The sequence below is a fragment of the Pleurodeles waltl genome, chromosome 10 (assembly GCF_031143425.1).
Source record: "Pleurodeles waltl isolate 20211129_DDA chromosome 10, aPleWal1.hap1.20221129, whole genome shotgun sequence".
Classification (NCBI taxonomy): domain Eukaryota; kingdom Metazoa; phylum Chordata; class Amphibia; order Caudata; family Salamandridae; genus Pleurodeles; species Pleurodeles waltl.
Window position 1 is genome coordinate 817,613,174 of NC_090449.1, and position 19,975 is coordinate 817,633,148.

At 46.1% G+C, this 19,975-nt stretch overlaps 1 protein-coding gene across 2 annotated transcripts in view; it reads right to left on the minus strand.

Annotated features, from left to right (window-relative positions):
* The window catches only part of KIF15 (kinesin family member 15), a 930,781-nt gene that overhangs the window by 366,985 nt on the left and 543,821 nt on the right, over positions 1 to 19,975 (minus strand). Inside the window, exon 29 of one of the 2 annotated variants that reach the window (XM_069211483.1) lies at positions 2,344 to 2,454. In XM_069211483.1, coding sequence (XP_069067584.1) covers positions 2,344 to 2,454 — 111 coding nt within the window. Of the gene's footprint in view, positions 1 to 2,343; positions 2,494 to 19,975 lie in introns of both variants that reach the window. The other variant, XM_069211481.1, reaches the window with a different exon arrangement.

Below are 19,975 nucleotides of genomic sequence, written 5' to 3' on the forward strand. Positions count from 1 at the left end.
AACGCCCTTTTGGTTTGACCAAATCATTAGCAACTGAGATTATTAGCTGTGTATCATCAGCATAAGATAGTAATTCCAAACCAAACGCTTGAACAATCTTGGCAAGCGGAGCCAGACAGATATTAAAAAGCGTGGGGCTGAGGCAAGAGTCCTGGGGGACCCCTTTGTCCAACAGCATGGTTCAGGGTTTATATGAACCTAAAGTAATGGTTTGAGTTATATTAGTAAGGAAATCCCCTAATGAGATTTCATATACAGGGAGTGCAGAATTATTAGGCAAAGGAGTATTTTGACCACATCATCCTCTTTATGCATGTTGTCTTACTCCAAGCTGTATAGGCTCGAAAGCCTACTACCAATTAAGCATATTAGGTGATGTGCATCTCTGTAATGAGAAGGGGTGTGGTCTAATGACATCAACACCCTATATCAGGTGTGCATAATTATTAGGCAACTTCCTTTCCTTTGGCAAAATGGGTCAAAAGAAGGACTTGACAGGCTCAGAAAAGTCAAAAATAGTGAGATATCTTGCAGAGGGATGCAGCACTCTTAAAATTGCAAAGCTTCTGAAGCGTGATCATCGAACAATCAAGCGTTTCATTCAAAATAGTCAACAGGGTCGCAAGAAGCGTGTGGAAAAACCAAGGCGCAAAATTACTGCCCATGAACTGAGAAAAGTCAAGCGTGCAGCTGCCACGATGCCACTTGCCACCAGTTTGGCCATATTTCAGAGCTGCAACATCACTGGAGTGCCCAAAAGCACAAGGTGTGCAATACTCAGAGACATGGCCAAGGTAAGAAAGGCTGAAAGACGACCACCACTGAACAAGACACACAAGCTGAAACGTCAAGACTGGGCCAAGAAATATCTCAAGACTGATTTTTCTAAGGTTTTATGGACTGATGAAATGAGAGTGAGTCTTGATGGGCCAGATGGATGGGCCCGTGGCTGGATTGGTAAAGGGCAGAGAGCTCCAGTCCGACTCAGACGCCAGCAAGGTGGAGGTGGAGTACTGGTTTGGGCTGGTATCATCAAAGATGAGCTTGTGGGGCCTTTTCGGGCTGAGGATGGAGTCAAGCTCAACTACCAGTCCTACTGCCAGTTCCTGGAAGACACCTTCTTCAAGCAGTGGTACAGGAAGAAGTCTGCATCCTTCAAGAAAAACATGATTTTCATGCAGGACAATGCTCCATCACACGCGTCCAAGTACTCCACAGCGTGGCTGGCAAGAAAGGGTATAAAAGAAGGAAATCTAATGACATGGCCTCCTTGTTCACCTGATCTGAACCCCATTGAGAACCTGTGGTCCATCATCAAATGTGAGATTTACAAGGAGGGAAAACAGTACACCTCTTTGAACAGTGTCTGGGAGGCTGTGGTTGCTGCTGCACGCAATGTTGATGGTGAACAGATCAAAACACTGACAGAATCCATGGATGGCAGGCTTTTGAGTGTCCTTGCAAAGAAAGGTGGCTATATTGGTCACTGATTTGTTTTTGTTTTGTTTTTGAATGTCAGAAATGTATATTTGTGAATGTTGAGATGTTATATTGGTTTCACTGGTAATAATAAATAATTGAAATGGGTATATATTTTTTTTTGTTAAGTTGCCTAATAATTATGCACAGTGATAGTCACCTGCACACACAGATATCCCCCTAACATAGCTAAAACTAAAAACAAACTAAAAACTACTTCCAAAAATATTCAGCTTTGATATTAATGAGTTTTTTGGGTTCATTGAGAACATGGTTGTTGTTCAATAATAAAATTAATCCTCAAAAATACAACTTGCCTAATAATTCTCCACTCCCTGTATATATATTTATATAAACACCCACACACATAAATAGGCTCACATTTGAGTAAATGTTAAAATTACATTTTAGTTAGGTGAAAATGTCATTTAAAACATAGCTAAAAAAAAAAAAAAAAATACTGTTGTCATCAACTATGTAATTTCAGATGTCAATAGTGAGGTTATCCATAAGGTCATACAACATTTCATGAGTGATACATTACAGGAGGGCATTAGCAGTGCATGTCAAGGGCACGAGTTAGTTACTTCAATTAACTAGATCTGGTGAATTTCAGTCTTAGTTTAAAATATGACTCTTTAACTGACATTTTCACCTAACTATAATTTGGGGGGGGGGGGGGTGTATGTGTGTGTAAAAGATCTTGACCTCTTATTTTCCATGAATGCCACTCTACAATGCAGCACAGCTGACAGTCCATTTATAGTTACAATAAAGTGTATCAACTGCCTCTACCTGCTACTGACATTCTTAGGGGAAAGTTTCTGAAAATAAATGTGTCACTACTGACATTATAATAATTACCTTTAGTCTCAGGATCTCCTCATTTTTGGCCATCCGCTCCTCACTTAACTCAGACACCAAATGTTCCAGAGTAGCTATTGTTTCTTTGTGGTCGTGCAGCTCCCTGTCAGGCTGGACAAATGCTTGAAAGTTAGTAGGAGTTTTTGGACTCTGGAAGAAAAATACACAAACAGAATTGTAAGAAAATTAATCCTCTGCAGGAGTGGCACTTATGTACGAACATTTAACAAAAACATATAAATCAATTTACACGCTATCTAAACACATAACTGTAGGAAGCTGGCTATATAGTGTACCAAATATAGGGGTAGACCATGCTGATAGTCCAGACGACCCTCATTGGTTTACAGGGGCTTACTTTATTAATACCACATGCTCTGTTAAGGTAGTGTAGCTGAGCAGCATTGGCTTATCAGAGGGGAATGATGAGCATTTGTTGAACACGCAGTCAATAAATGTTGGGCACACTCAATGAGAGATCTGAGACCAATTTAGAAAAATAGCACAGATTTTTATATATATGTTGACACTGAGATCAACGTTACTAGGTAAGTCCTTTGAACGTTATTGAATTTTCAAACAAATAGCAGTAAAATACAGAACTGTCAAATTTGAGACATGAGCCTCGAACGCGGTTAAGTTATCCTCCAATGTTATTGGAGAAACATACACTGTATAGAGTTATTTGTAATCAACTGTGGGGGGCTCCTTTGGGACTTAGGTGCTGGGGGTTCAAGGACCCAAGTACCACAGCAGTTCGGGCTTATCGTCCTGGTGTGACCGGGTGCAGAGATGCTGGTCATGTTGATAGCCTAGAGTGCTACTAGGGGTAAAGTATAAACAACAGGGTCTACAAGGGGGACTTGAGGACAAGTCTGGTGGAAACTGACTTGAAGCTCAGCTGTTGGGGGCTCCTAGGCCAAAATGATGCAGGAAGAAGTTGTGTACATGGGCTGGGGGTGTGTGGGTGGGTGCAGAGGTGCTAGCTACTTAGAGATGGAGGATCCCACGGTTCTAGGTCCACCTGCAGAGGAGGGAAAAGCAGAACAGCAGGGCCACTCTGGATGTGAAGACGGTCTGTCATGAAGTCCCTCAATGTGAAGGTAAGTCTTTGATGGCGGTGGCGCCTGGACTGGACTTAAGAAAGCCTTGGTGAGCACAAATGCTCTGATAGTCAAGGTATTGGTGCAGGCGTGGTCCTGGTGGGTCTCGAAACTCGGAAGAGGGCTGACCTCCCAGAGCCTGAGACACCTCCTCCTGACATACTGCTCCATCTGTGGCCCGATGGCCATCAACATTGGTGCAGGCGTGCTCCTGGTGGGTCTCGAAACTCGGAAGAGGGCTGACATACCAGAGCCTGAGACACCTCCTCCTGACATACTGCTCCATCTGTGGCCCGATGGCCATCAACATGGTGTCCTGGGTCAGATGGGGTTGGTGTCCGCTGATGCAGAGGGATGGCTCTTCCACCCCAAGGAGGATGCCACTTGGTTGTTGAAGCACTGGACAGTCCTCTACAGCTTTGGGAAGAGGCACAGCTTTTGGACGAGTTGGGTCAGTGCAATTGTTGAGGTTCCAGCAGCATGGCAGGGTTTGGCACAAAGTTGGTGGAGTCCTCGGTTCTTGTGGTGACTGTTCTTCTTTGGTTCCCAACAGACAAATCTGAAGTCCTGGTGTCAGGGGGGGGGCCCTAAATACTGAATTTATGAGTGTTTAGAGGAGTGCTCAGGTAGTAGCCAATGGGCTACCTACTCCTGGTGTGAGCACACTTGCCAGACGATCATTTCTCTAGCCCAGAATTCCTAGTTCCACTCAAAACAAGATGGTGGAACCCTTCATTGAGTGTTCACTTCAGGTAGCACGCCTTAAGGGTGTGACTAGCCTAGAAGTGAGACATGCCTCCTGAATAACTAATTCCCAGCCTGCTCTGGAGCCAAATGGGCCTCAAGGAAGAGGGTGTCGTTCCCAGGACTGGGGAAAGCCACTGTCGCATATCAAAGGTAGCAGGGGCTTTGAAGCTCCTGACTCCGAAATGCTAAACTGCTAGCTATCCTGCTGGAGGTGTGATCACCTTCCGCCGAAGTAGGCATTGTTTCTGGACTCAGAACGCAGGCTCTCCCCTACAGAGGGTCAGAAACTGGTCGATACCAGCCGGCCAACACACTAAGGGACTGATAGGTTTTCAGGGGGCACTTCTAAGGTGCCCTCTGGGTACATGTCATAATAAGCCCAATATAGGCATCAGTATATGGATTTATTAATACGAGGTGTTTGATACCGAACACCAGTATTTTTAGTGTAGCCATCATGTAGCTGGTGAACTCATAATGACCAGTGCCTAGTACATGTCCTCAACGTGGCTGCCTGAAAACTAAGGCCCTCATTACGACCCTGGTGGATGGTGGTATTACGGAGAAAAGTACTGCCCACAGGCTGGCGATACTGTTCCCCACAATATGACATTGGCAGTTGGGCTCAAGCCAAACCGCCAATGTACTACTCCATCCGCCTCAGCAGTAACAGTTGCCTGGCTGGAGACTTCAGTCTCCAGCCAGGCGGGCGCCACTAGCCCGCCCGTAGTATTATGACCTCGCCTACCGCCATGGTTTTCGTGGCCTCCTTACCACCAAGAAAACCATGGCGGAGAATTCCTTCCCTGTCACTGATAGGGGTCTTCCCCGCTTCCCCCTACCCAATCCCTCTCCAGACCCAGCCCCCAACATACCATCACACACACTTATACACACACTCATACCCACATGCACCCTCTCATGCATACATCCATTCACACACACATCCAAACACACTGACATACATACAAGCACACATGCATACACACAACACATGCACTTACACGTCCACACATGCACACTCAGCACACGCAACACCCATATTCACGCGCACACAAACCCACACACACCACCACCCGCCCCCCTCCCCTCTCGAAGAACCCAACTTACCTGATTTCAGGGGGTCCTCCGGCAGGAGACGGGACGGGGTGCTGATGCCAGTAGCTGCGTCCACGAGCAGAACACCGCCAGGCTGTATCAGGGGTCATAATACAGTCTGCGCCGGTCTACTGGCGTGGTGCTGCTGCTGGCTGCATAGCCACCTTACCGCCATCCGCCACCATGACTGCAGACGGAATTCTGCCATCCTTCTGGCGGAATTCTGGTTACGGTCACAATATGGCGGATGGCTGGTAGCGGCGGCGACGGTCTTTAGGCGGCCGTCGCCGCGGCGGTAGACTGTTTTACCCCCACTGACATAATGAGGGCCTTAATGTCTCGTAATGGAACTAGGCATTACAAGGGTACATCTGCTCATACCTATGTGCCCACAGATATAATATAAAGCACCCTACCTTGGAGCTCTAGTGCTTGCGAACAGGGTGACTTACATATACTATATGCAGTGGTCGCGAGCATTGAACACAGGGTGTATGCAATGTCATGTTTTCTAAATGGTTTGCACCATTTCATGCAGTCTGCAATGGTAGGCTGCATGCAATTTGAGTGTGGGACCCTCTGGGTGGCATAATACATACTGCAGGCCTTAGGGACTGCCTTAATATCCAAGCCCTGGGTACCAGGAGCTACCATTTACCAGGGACGTACAAAGGTGCTAAAGCCCTTACCATTTGGGTTACAAATGAGCATTAACTTGTTTTAGGGAAAGGGGACTGGTGACTTGGTTAGCAGGGACCCAGTGCAAGTTTAGTTGAAAAACAGAGTGCCAAAAGCCTTTTGACAGCTCGTTGTTCAGTTTACTTTCTTGGGTTGTCTCTTGGAGGCCATACCCCTTCACAAACCTCCTGTATTACCAGTCAAGCCAAGGAATGCCCTGACTTGTGTCTCGGTTATTGGAGCCTCCCAGTCCAGAACAGTCTGGATTTTGGGTTGTAAGGGATGAACTTGGCCTCGACCTACAAGGTGGCCCAAGTACACAACAGAGGCCTGCCCTGACATTTGCTTGCCTTGATAGCAAGTTCTGCGTTCTGCAGGGTCCGAAGGACCTTCTCAAGTTGTTAAGATGATCCTGCCAAGTGGAGCTATAGACAGCAATATCACCAAGATTATCCGCACTAAAAGCTTCCAGCCCAGCCAGGAATTTGCTCACCACCCTCTGAAAGCTGCAGGGGAAATCTTTAGTCCAAATGACATTACAGTGAATTAGTAATATCCATCTGGGGTAGAGAATGCTGTCTTTTCTTTTGCTCCTGGGGTGAGACCAATCTGCCAGTACCCTGATGTTAAACCAAAAGTACTGAGAAATGTTGCTGCACCCAGCCAGTCAATTGCTCAATCTGTTCTTCGGATAGGGCAAGCATCAGTCTTTCTGACTGCATTGAGCCCTGGCACTGAGGATCTGGTTAGCAGGGACCCAGTGCATCTTTAATTGAAAAGCAGTCAGTACTAGGGCAACAAGTGGGGGGGATGTCAAAAAGAGGCAATTTCCTACAATAACCAACCTCAACTTATGTTAAACCTAGAGTAGCAAATGCTTACCCCAAAAGTACTTTTTGTAGCCATCTCTCCTTCCCCTAGCCTTCGTGACACCAAGAACATCAACATGCTTAAATTAAGCAGCACTTGCCACTTGCGCTTAGAGACCATTTTGCATGTTTATTTGTGTATGCCATTACCCACAATAAGAAGGTGGGTTACCTATTGATGTCTGGGTACACTACATAAGACTGTTGATTTTATCAAATTAACTATTTAGTGTTGAACTTTGACGCACTTATTTTACTCTAAACTCTTGCTTCTTAATGCCTGGATTTACCAGACAAATGGAATTAAATCCTCCGTATCTATCACATTTACTTTTCAACCTATAACAGAAATCTTTAATACTAGTGAGGAATGGTGACAGATCACACTGGAGAGGAATTTAACCTTTGACATTATGCAAGTATTACAATGAAAAAGAAATGTATCTTGTAATCTGGCATTCCACGATAGACTTAAGAGTGGGCTTTTATCAGGCCCACCTGGTTGGTTTGTCACTTGGGGGTAATCTACATTTCGCAACATACTAAATGTACACCCTAATAATCCTTTGAAACAACATTGGTAACTGACCTGCAACCTTCACCATACCATGTGTTGACACCCGCATAATACATAGAACTATTCCATCTAAAACTTTCAAAATAATATGTAATGGGTTGGAGCTACTTCATACAATATAAAGTAAACAGGGACCTTAACTTGTTCCCTTCCACCATTTATTATCCATCATTCCCCACTGCTGTTACTAATTCTGCCACTGCCCAAAGCAAGAAATTACTTTTATGAACCAACTGTAGTTAGCTCTTTTCTTGTTCCACCCCAATGGAAATGCCCCCCCCCCTCCCTTGCTGATCAAAAGCATATCCGTTTTCCATCCACAGTGTCCCTAATATATAACTGCAGACAGGCCACTGCTAATAGCTGGTACAGGAGTTTATGCTAAAAACTCTCATGAAAACCACAACCCAGCTTGTATCACACAATCAAAGGGAGATAAAAGGTCCGCAAACAGTAGTTATAATAACCCTTTCCATCCACAATTTTCTAACTAACCAACTGAAATCTATTGAGGAAGGCCAGTTTACAGATACCTTTTTGCATACAACAAACAATATCAGTCAACAACTTTTAAGTCAGTATTCCAACTTGAACTATAAACTGTGTCAAACATTGTGGCTGTAGGGTTGGTCAAGAGGATTAGGTCATTATTATATTTAAGGTTACAAATATAATCTTCCTTGAAAACAAGGATAACACTTCTTTCGTCCATGAATCTGGGATCCTTATTTTTGTAGTGTGATCAAAAGTTTGTCAAGGAGAGTGACCATAAGTACTTCAAATTTTTTAAAAGCCTATGGCAACCAGTTGAGACCTGGGCACTAATTAATCTTGAGCTGTTGAAGTAATTTGATTTCTATTAGGCTGCACTGGGATGTTTTGTTACAGTGAACCATCCTAAAAAGAAAAAAGAGTGCTAATTCAGTAGGGACTAAAAAGAACAAAATACAATCAGTACAGATGTTCAAAAAAAGACTAACCCATAAATCAGGCAACATGTAAATATCACAAGTGCGCCAAGGTCTAGAAGCACTTAGCCGCGCCAGCGAGCTTAAAAGACAGATCTCTGTGGATCCTTATTTAGGAGACAACCCTACAAATATCAATCCATTTTTAAGCTCCCTCATTTATGAAATACTTAAATGAGCCGTGCCTAAAGTGAAAAATGGATTGTTGGAGACAACCTTGAAATAATACATGCTGCTTTTGAAGGCAGGGTGTAGACAGAGCTTAAATTCACATCAATCTCCAGACAGTAAGGCATTTTCAATAGTTCAATATATGCCAGACTTTCTTGATTTTGAGGGATAACTATCCTTCCCCTTATGTTGCTAAATGTAAAACCATAACCCATGTGGGATTACTTCTGATTGCTTGTTCCATAGCGACCCGAGACGTGCAGTAGGCCTGAAGGGCTTAGCATAAAAAGGTGAAAGGCAAATTAAGCATTTTCAATTTTGCTACCATCATTAGCACGTTGACAGATTACAATCATCCAGTAAATTCTTCTATTTTATCCTAACACTTTCATCTTTCATTCTATACTTAAAAAAAATAAAATAAAATAAAAACCTTGAACTATGTCATTATGCCAAAATACCAATTTGTTATTCACATTGTTATTCTTATCTTGCCTCTAAGGTGTTATCTTGCCTCTGGAAACTGGAAACATGGAACATGAATGTTACTAACAGAGTTGCTAGGGTAATCATCCAGTAAATCCTTCTATCTTATCCTAACACTTTCATCTTTCATTCTATACTTAAAAAAAAAAAAAACCTTGAACTATGTCACTGTGCCAAAATACCAATTTTTTATTCACATTAATGTTATTCTTCTTATCTTGCCTCTGTAAACTGGAAACATGGAACATTGAATGTTACTAACAGAGTTGCTAGGGTAAGGGGACATAGATGTTGGACAGATGCAAAATCATTGCAGTAGCACATATGAAACTAGAATCAGCCTGTCTCGCTTCAATGTTTGAAAGGTTTTACAGTACCAGATGGAGTGCTGCCTTTTGCTCACTCAGAAAGGCTCAGGAATCCCTCCCTCAATGGAAAACACCAAGTGTGCTTCTGAATGAAAGTAGCATTCCTGCAGAAGGTAGTCAATTCCTGTTACGTAGAACAATTTATCACCTTACCAGTAATCTTAACTCCTCTTCATCCTTCAAAAGAGGAGGAACAGAGCCACCATCTTGACCTTAAGAGGGCCCTGATTTTTACAATGATCATTCTAGAGCCCACCAATTGGATAACATCCTTCAAACAAAAAAAGAACAAATTGTTTACCTCCAGAAACACCTTATCTGACAAGACTAGCTAGACACAGATTCCTTTCCTTAGAACTATCCCCAGGCATCAGACTGGATCAGGATACTGAGCAGTACCTCTGCATGCAAGTAGGTGACATCATTTAGCTCAGTGTCAATGTCGTTGTCCATGCTGGAAGTGATGTGCACAGTGCCCATATGGGTGCTACCCCAGCGTGCTGATATGAGTTTCTTTTTGCACCAGAAGCACAAATGATGCTGTTGTACTGGTGAGTGGGCACAAAGGACCTCAGATGGGCACCCTATGCCGAGAATTCCATTTGCAGAGCAGGGATGATGGTAGTCAGTAAGGAATCTGCAGCTAGACAGTCTCTACCAAATAAGGTGTTACCAAAGGTACATGTTCATCTGATACAGACTTATAGCTGCAGATTCCTTACCTTAGAATAGATACCCAAGCAATAATGCCCCACAGGAGGGTCTGGTAACAGATTTAGATCAGAGAGTTCTGGAGCATCGAACAGGCAAAATGGCCATCACAATAGACCCAACTTTCTAGGAAGTAGTGCTTGGTGAACCTGCGCAAAGATGCCCATGTTGCTGGCTGATATGTCTAGGACCGAAACTCTGCAAGCTAACGCAGAATTCACAGCCTGGGCTCTAGTGTATTGAGCACACAAGCCCCTGGGTGGCTGCTTCTAGGCCAGTGTGTGGCAAAATTTAATGTAGAGCAATATCCATCATGAGATGGTCCTTTTCTTCACAGCTTTTCTTTTCTTCACCCTGATGTATTCAAGGAAAAAGTTGTCAACCCGGAAATCTGTGGTACAATCAATGTAGAATGATAACGTTCTTTGAGTCCAGAGAGTGGAATCTCTTCTTTGCTTTGGAAGGCTGGGGTGAGACAAAGAAGGCAGGTAAGGTGATTTTCTGACCCACATGAAAAGGACTTACTACGTTTGAAAGAAAGGAGGCATGGGTTCTCAGAACCAGTTTACAATATTGTGTATGGAGGGTGCACAGAAAGTTGTAGCTCACTGGTCGATGTTATGACCAGAAAAGCTATTTTGATGGTAAGCAAACAGAGGGGACAGCTGTGCAGAGGCTCAAAGGGGCATGCTTCAAAAAGGTCAGGATCAGATTGAGGTCCTACTATGGCATGAGGAATGGTCGTGGAAGGAATAGGTGTTGAAGCGCCTTCAGAAAAAGAGTCACAACGGGAGACTTAAACAAGAAAAGTTGGTCCTGCAACCTCAAGAAAACCAAAATGCCTGAAGGATAACCTTTTACAGTGTCCAAAGCAAAACCTTACTTGGTCAGGGAAAGCAGGAATAAAACAACCTTGGACAAGGGTGCAAAGAGGGAATTACTGTCTTTGGAGACACATCAAGTCACAAATGTTACCCAAGGCAGGCCAATACTGTCTTGGTTGAGGGATGCCTGGCTGCCTGAATGGCATCACAGACTTTGGGAGGAAGTTCAAAAACTATCAACTACCACCACTTAATCTCCCACATGAAGGCAGAGAATGCACGACCCTGAACTGCTGCTGCACAGAAGATACTCCCAAAGAGGCAGCGTGATCAGAGGAATAAAGCTCATGCTCAGGAGTTTGAAATACCATACTCTCCATGCCCAATCTGGAGCTACAAGACTTGGGCCCGGTCGTTCCTGATGAACAAGTTACTTACCTTCAGTAACATGGTTTCTGGTAGGCAGAGGATCTAGCCGCTGATTCCTTACATAGAATCTTTCCCAGGCACCAGCCTGTATCCGGAAACTTTTTCTCCTAGTACGTCTGCGCGTCGGTAGAGGGTGTTGCACAACTCCGTAATGACATTGTCCACTGGATGTGACATCAACGAGTCCCTACAACTTCCCTGCCGGCGCGGTGATGGCAGTTTCTTCTGTGACTATTTTCCGTGCTCAAAATGGGGAGCCACATATAGAAACTGGCAATGGAAACAGTGTTCTTCAAATGAAAAGACACCCTTGCACCAATTATCACCCAAGTCTTAATCCTAAGTGTAGATTTCCACTATGAAATCTAGGGAGACAACAGAAGTACTCAGTTTGCAGAGCGGGGAGGATCTAGAGGAATCTACGGCTAGATCCTGTCTCTACCAGATACATCGTTATTGAAGGTAAGTAACTTGTTCATCAGATAGAGACATCTAGCCGCAGATTTCTGAACTTAGAATCAGATACCAAAGCATAAAAACCCCAGAGGAGGTGATACGAACTGGGACGCATGAAAGTCTCTAAGTGCTCTTAATCTAGTCTAGAACAAGAGTAAATACCAGAGAAGAAGAAGGAGGGAGAATAATAATATATTATACGACATCTCAACCTGTGGAAGTAAGCACAGGTGAATAGAATAACACCATAAAACAGGAGAGCATAGAAAGAGGCTCATCCATGTTAGAGCAAAGAATAGGCTCATGAACATTAGCGTGTCAATCATGTGTCATATGCAACTTAACCACAGTGAAAGCCTTTTATCCAGAAGGAAAGCTGATTTAGTACTGGAGGAAAAGACTAAGTACTCGAAAAAAATACCCAAGAGGAAGAACATCCTCATTAGGAAAAAGAATTGGTAAAAGGACAAGTGTAAGAAAAGGGAGCAAAAAATGGTAAGAACATGGGTAAAAACTCACCCATGATTGAACAATTAAAATTATGTTTGATACCCTGAAAATTATGTACTGAGAGCTGAAGCAGTCTAGAAAAATGTGAGCCAAAACATATTGCACTACCAAGGATTCCACAGAGAAACCATTAAGAGTCAGGAACCATAAAAACATGGACTGAAGTAAGCCGCATGAGCAATCAGTGTTAAAGGCAAACGGCAGTACTTAAGCACAAACAGCAGTTTGGCAAGACTGTAAAAATGACCAAAGCATTGTGATCATAAAGACAAGAAAACGTGGATAAGAAAGACTACCCGTGATTGCATCATAGTAGCACTGACTATGTGAATATACATCTATCTATTCCTAGATACAGACTGTAATTGCAGGTTCCATGCTGTTGGAACACAGAGTAGCATAATTTGCCATGGAAAAGTATAATCCTATCAGACCTACATCAAAAACCAAACATAATAGAGTATCTCGTGCAAAGAAAACACACAGTTGCCCCCAATAAAGCGAATACTAATCATTTGGTATATGAAATACTTTCACCCCTAGGAAGAGTAGCAAATATAATAAAAACATCATCAAGATGCATAAAATACATTTCCACTGACATAGGAGTGAAGGACCAATGAATATGTAGTACCAATCGTGTATGCGTGTGTGTCTGTATATAGTTATACATATATATGTATACATACATACACACACATATATATATATACACACACACACACACACACACACACACACACACACACATAACACCCATATATGTATATATTTGTCACTTAATGTGAAGTCACTTTTTTCTTGCTTTTTTTTTAAACAAGAAGGGCCTTGTTATAGAAGTGGAAACAGAGGTCAATATAGGACTTTTATAATGAAAAAACAGATCAAATGAAGTACTAGAAAATAGCCCAAGGATGAAAACTATCAAACTGACTAGATTCTTAAGAAAATAATCAGTCTGAATTTAATGAATACATCCAATGACAACACACCTCCAAGTGTGAACTCAACTACAACAGTCATGTAAACTGAAAGTAAATGTACCTATATGAGGTATCAATAATAAAGCCTATCAAACATGAAATCATATCCTCACAGAAAAGAATAGTACTCCTGAAAAGGGGCCAAATCCTTTGAAAAGAAAGGAAGTTTTGCACGCAAGTGCAAAAAATGTGAAAGAACTCCCAAAGAGTTCAATAACAAGAAGTCTACACAACAGACTAAGCAAAAGTAACAGAGATGCATCTCTATGAAGACGTAATATGGATTGACCAAAGTCAGGAAAAGAAAGAAGAATGTTCAAAGAACATTTCAACACTATAGAAAAGACTACACCAAAGTGGAGAAAATACGTAAACTGCAAGGAATAGGAAATAGAGCCCTATAAGGCCAAAACCAGGAAGTTCTGAATGTCCTGAAGAAGAGGGAAATCACAGGAAAGAGATAAATGTACCCATCAAAACGTTAAGCACAACAGCTAACCTACTGACAGTACAAGAGGTTGTAGTAATCCATACTCTTATTGCTATAGAATACACACAGAGCTGGTAATATTCCCAGTTCCATATAAGGGATACTAGTAAAATGGTACAAATGTGAGAGAGAAAAACTAACTGCAATGGGAGAAACAGAAGAACCGCCCATTAAAGGTGCAACAGCACGTAAACAGGTACAAATGCTCTTAAGCATACTAGTATAGGAAATAAATACTCCACTTTAAGTATGATATATACCGGACAGGTAACAACTCTTAAGCACAGGCTTGTCTCCAGAGTGAATCAGACCTTATCACCTTACTTCAGGTGTGCTATAACATATCACCTCTAATTGAGCAACACTGAAACCTTGGAGAAGAAATCATTACTTTACATCAAGCAGTGATGATAAAGATAGAAGGCTTAAACATCAAGCACCGAGGCCGCCAAAAGAACCGCCTTCAAAGAACACATCGACAACAACACACACAGCTACAAGGAGCTCTTCAACATCGTGAAGGAGCTCTCCAACCCCAGCTCCAACATCGACGACATCCCGTTATCACAAGACCTCTGCGACTCCCTAGCCACCTTCTTCTACCACAAGATCGCAAACACCCATGACAGCTTCAATACTCAGACCACCCCGTCAAACACCGACACCACAGACTCAGCGCCCACCATCCTCCTGCTCTCTTGGACCCGTCAACGACGATGACACCATTGAAATCATTAACACCATCCACTCCGGATCACCATCTGACCCCTGCCCTCACCACATCTTCAACAAAGCAAGCTCTGTTATCGCACCCCAACTCTGTAAGATCATCAACAGTTCCTTTGAGACTGCCACCTTCTCGGAGAGCTGGAAACACACCAAAATCAATGCCCTCCTTAAGAAACCCAAGGCAGACCCAAAGGACCTCAAGAACTTCCGGCCCATCTCCCTGCTCCCCTTCCCGGCAAAAGTGATAGAGAAAATTTTCAACAACCTACTGACCTGTTTCCTCGAGGAGAAGACCACTCTGGACCAGTCCCAATCCGCATTCCGCAGCAATCACAGCACCGAAACCACCCTCATTGCTGCCACGGACGATATCAGGACCATACTTGACAATGGCAAAACCGTGGCCCTCATCCTCCTGGACCTCTCAGCCACATTCGACACTGTCTGCCACCACACCCTACACACACACCTCAATGACACAGGGATCCGCAACAGAGCCCTGGACTGGATCACCTCCTTCCTCACCAGCAGAACTGAGTGTCCACTTCCCTCCATTCCGCTCTGTAGCCACCGAAATCATTTGCAGCGTTCCCCAGGGATCGTCCCTCAGCCCGACCCTCTAACATCTACATGGCTCTGCTCGCAAATATCGCCCGATCTCACAACCTTAACATTATCTCATACGCAGATGACACCCAGCTGATCCTCTCCCTCACCAAGGACCCCGCCATCGCCAAAACCAACCTCCACGAAGGAATGGAGGCCATCGCCGAATGGATGAAGATCAGCTGCCTGAAACTGAATTCCAACAAAACTGAGGTCCTCATCCTCGGCTCCACCCCCTCCATGGGACGACTCCTGGTGGCCTGCCGACACGCACTGACCACGCACGCAACCTGGAATTCATCCTGGACTCATCACTATCAATGACCCAGCAAGTCAATGCCATATCTTCCTCCTGCTTCAACACCCTCTGCATGCTTCGGAAGATGTACAAATGGAGCTCTACTGAAACCAGAAGGACGGTCACCCAAGCCCTTGTAAGCAGCAAACTGGACTACGGCAAAACCCTCTACGCAGGAACCACAGCTAAGCTCCAGAAAAGACTGCAACGCCTACAGAACGCCTCCGCACTCCTCATCCTGTACTTCCCCCACCACATCACAGCCCAACTGAGAGACCTACACTGGCTCCCCATCAACAACAGAATCACCCATGCTCAAAAGGCACTGCACAACACCAGACCAGAATACCTCAACAGATGTCTCTCCTTCTACACCACCATCCGACAGCTTCGCTCCGCCGACCTTGCCGTCGCCACCGTCCCACAAGCATCCACAGAACCACCGCCGGTGGTAAATCGCTTTCCCACCTCGCCGCCAAGACGTGGAACACTCTTCCCACTCACCTGCAACAGACGCAGGACCTACTTACCTTCTGGAGACACCTCAAGACATGGCTGTCCAAGTAGTAGCAGCCCCCGCACTCCTCCCATCAGTGCCTTGAGACCCTCACGGGTGAGTAGTGCGCTTTACAAATTCTGATTGATTGAAACCATAGGGTTTCAGAGCACCTCATTCGTGCAATGACAGGCCAGGTAAACTCAGCTGCTGGCAAGAAGGAACTCCCACCAGGCATTCCAATGAAGCATAATGAGATAGCTGAAAGCCTCACGGCCCTGCAGAAGCAAGAATGACAAGAGGAAAATGAAGAACAAGTAACAGCACAGTAGTGATGAACAAGCCAAAGGAAAGCGAGAGAAATTAAGTTAACTTATTGTTCCCCCTCTACCGTCTCAAAAATGTCTCAAAACCGAGTCAGCCTGTGCGCTAAACAAATGGGCACCATCAAATGACATGCCTAGTAATGTAGATTGGATTGGCTCTAAGAACCCTCAGGTACATAACCAGGTATGGCGACAGAGCACAACTGTGGAAGCCATAGCTCGACCCACAGAGTCAGTGGAATCCATGTTGCAGTGAATGATTAATTTAGCTACATTCCGCCCGTCCTGAATAATAGGATTAAGAGTGCTCCTGATATTATCTAGAAGCAGGGGTAAACTGTTCACTAAAGAGTCCCATAATGAATGTGAAAAACGTCCAAGAACACAAGACGTGTTCACAAAACATAGAGCAGAACAAATATGCCTGCCAGAGACATCTAGACTCCTGGAATCTCTATCATGAGGAGTATGGGGAAAGGAATTCTATATCAGAGAAAGTTAAAGCGGCCTGTGCCACTAAACTGCGAGGAGTAGAATGTATAGTCTAACAAGTTGGATCACCAGGGGCAGGACAAAGTCTACTGGTATACCCCAGTCAACAGGGGATCGAGTAGCACAACCACCAAACAAGATATAGGCCGTCATTACAACCCTGGCGGTCGGTGATAAAGTGACGGTAATACCACCAACAGGCCAGCTCTAACAAAAATTTAATTATGACCACAGTGGAAACCGTTCTGACACACGGTCACTTTAACACACCGAGCAACAAGCACCGCAGCGGTAACCGGCAACAGCCAGGCGGAAGACAATATACCGCTCACTGTATTAAGACAGGCCTATCCGCCACCTTTTCTGGGGAGGTACCAAAGACATCAAAAGCCCGGCGGAAACAGAACACAGAAGTCAAAGGACTCACCTCTGGAGAACCAGGGAACAACCATGACGCCATGGAGCCCGAGTTGCACATCTTCCCCATGCGTGTCTACCTTTTCCTGCATTACGAACATCAACATCGGCAAAGACCACGGTGAGTACTGCCACCTAGCACACAAGGGGGGGCGGGGAGGAAAAAGAGTGACACACACACGTAACACCCCCAACACCATACACACAACCAGATGCAGTAACATTACACATCCCCTCGTACCCCTCAGGAATAATGCAGGGACAAAATGATTTGAAGAAAGTGAGTGTAATACAATTTAAGAACATGAATAAGTGCATCAATATTCAAACGTATATACATATTTACAAATGGAGGGACACTGCCCAGTCTTCAATGTCCGTGGGCTACGGGGCCATAACACATAGGCCAAGGCCCCACCTCACTCTTGCAACAACACAGAGAGAACACTGCAGGGACATCAGGTTGAAAATACACAGGCACCTCAGGGGGACAGGGATTGGGGGGGGGGCACCTCAGCCAGAAGATGGTACAACGCCACTGTTCCTGGAGGGGGCAACATGCCCTGTGCTTGGTCCTGGGGAGTGCAAAGCCACAGTCTCTCAAGTGGGTGGTTTGCCCACTGCTTGGCCCTGGGGAGTGCAGAGCCACAGTCTCTCAAGTGGGTGGTTTGCCAACTGCTTGGTCCTGGGGAGTGCAGGGCCACAGTCTCTCCAGTGGGTGGTTTGCCCACTGATTGGTCTTGGGGAGTGCAAGGCCACAGTCTCTCAAGTGGGTGGTTTGCCCACTGCTTGGTCCTGGGAAGTGCAAGGCCACAGTCTCTCTAGTGGGTGGTTTGCATACTGCTTGGCCCTGGGGAGTGCAGGGCCACAGTGTCTCTAGTGGATGGCTTCTTCCACTGGTTCTGGAGGGGGCCTTGTGCCCAGTGTGCTTTATCCTGGAAAGGATGGGGTGAGTGGATGTATTCTTCCACTGGTTCTGGGGGGGGCCTTGTGCCCACTGTGCTTCATCATGGGAAGAATGGGGTGAGTGAATGGCTTCTTCCACTGGTTCTGGAGGGGGCCTTGTTCCCAGTGTGCTTCATCCTGGGAAGGAAGGGGTGAGTGGATGCATTCTTCCACTGGTTCTAGAGGGGGCATTGTGCCCTGTAATGCAGATCTTGGGGAGTGCAAGGTCACAGCCTCTCGCCTGGGTGTCACACTTACAGCATTTGCAGGGTCCAGGAAGCACTACAGCCCATGATGGCAGAACTACACACTGCCCGCCTGCAGTGACGGCTGCTCAGTGGCGGGGCTGGTGGCGGGGCTGGCAGTGGTGGGGGAAGGCTCCAGCCCTAACCCTGCAGCCTCGGATGGCTGCCCACTGGGGCTGCTGATGCTGGCAGAGCTGCTGCTGTCAGAGATGGTGGCGGTGCTCGTGGGAGGCTTCAGCCCTTCCCCTGCAGCCTCAGACGGCTGCCCACTGGGGCTGCTTTCGGTGCTGGCAGTGGTGTGGGGGAGGCACCAGCCCATCCCCTGCAGCCCCAGACAGCTGCCCTCTGCGGCTGCTGCTGCTGGCAGTGGTGATGCTGGCGGTGCTGGCAGTGGTGGGGGAGGCTTCAGCCATTCCCCTGCAGCCTCGTACGGCTAAACCGCCAAGGTTGGTGGTGGGGGCTCCGAATGAGTCCAAGCACCAGGCATCCTGTCCTTCCTGCCTGCTGGTGCAAGCCCCTTGTCCTTCCCTTTCGCAGCTGGTGGTGCCTCCTTGCCCTTCCTTGACGCACCTTGTGCAGGCACACTTTCAGTGCTGCTGGCTGGTTCCCGGGATCCTCTCCCATCTGCAGTAGCTATCAACACTACTGTGGCTGTGGCCTAGGTGAGTGAGGTGCTTGCCTGGGTTCTGACCACCCTGGCGCGATGTGAAGTATGAGGGGGAGGGGTAGGGGTAGGGAAGAGGTCAACGTGGAGAGGAAAAGCTTCTTAGGGACATTGGGGCGGGAAGAGGTTGAAGGTTTGGGAGTGGAGGAAGAGGGAGTGGAGGAAGAGGAAGTGGTTGTAGGAGGTGTCTGCCTGCTGTTGAGAGGTGGATGGCTGTTGGGTGTCTGAGTGCTTGGTTTGTGTACTTTGGGAGGAGGGGACACAGTGGGAGAGGACACAGGGGACGTGTGCGTGGATGTGGTGACTGCCACTGAGGGGAGTGTACTGATAGGCGTGCTGGTGATGGAGGTAGTGGATGAGGATGTAATGCATGCAGGTGTGAGTGGATACGCTACTGGGAGGGAGGTGGACGAGGAGGAGGGGGCCACAGTGGAGGCTGTGGATGTTGGTATGTCTGCATCTTGATGTAGCCTGTGGGATGATGTGTGGTGCTTGTATTTGCCTGAGCCACTCCTGTGTGTTGTCTTGTGTGCCTGCTGGTCTGCCTCTGTGCTTGGGATAGAGGTTGGGGTTGAGGGCACTGGGACTGGGTAGAGGAAGTTGGAGGGGGGGAGGCTAGTAACAGGGACAATGGCTGCCATCAGAGAGGAGGCCAGCGCCTGGATTGATCTCGGTTGGGCCGCCATGCCAGAGTGAATGCCCTCCAGGAATGCATTTCTTTGGTGCAAATGGGCTGCCTGCCCCTGGATAGCATTCAAAATGGTAGACTGCCCAACAGAGATGGATCGCAGGAGGTCAATAGCCTCCTCACTCAGGGGAGCAGGGCTAACTGGGGCAGGGCCTGAGGTGCCTGGGGCGAAGGAGATGCCCACCATCCTGGGTAAGCGGTCACGGGAAACTCACTGAGGGGCTGCTGGGAGGGCGGTGCTGGTACGGGGGGTGCATG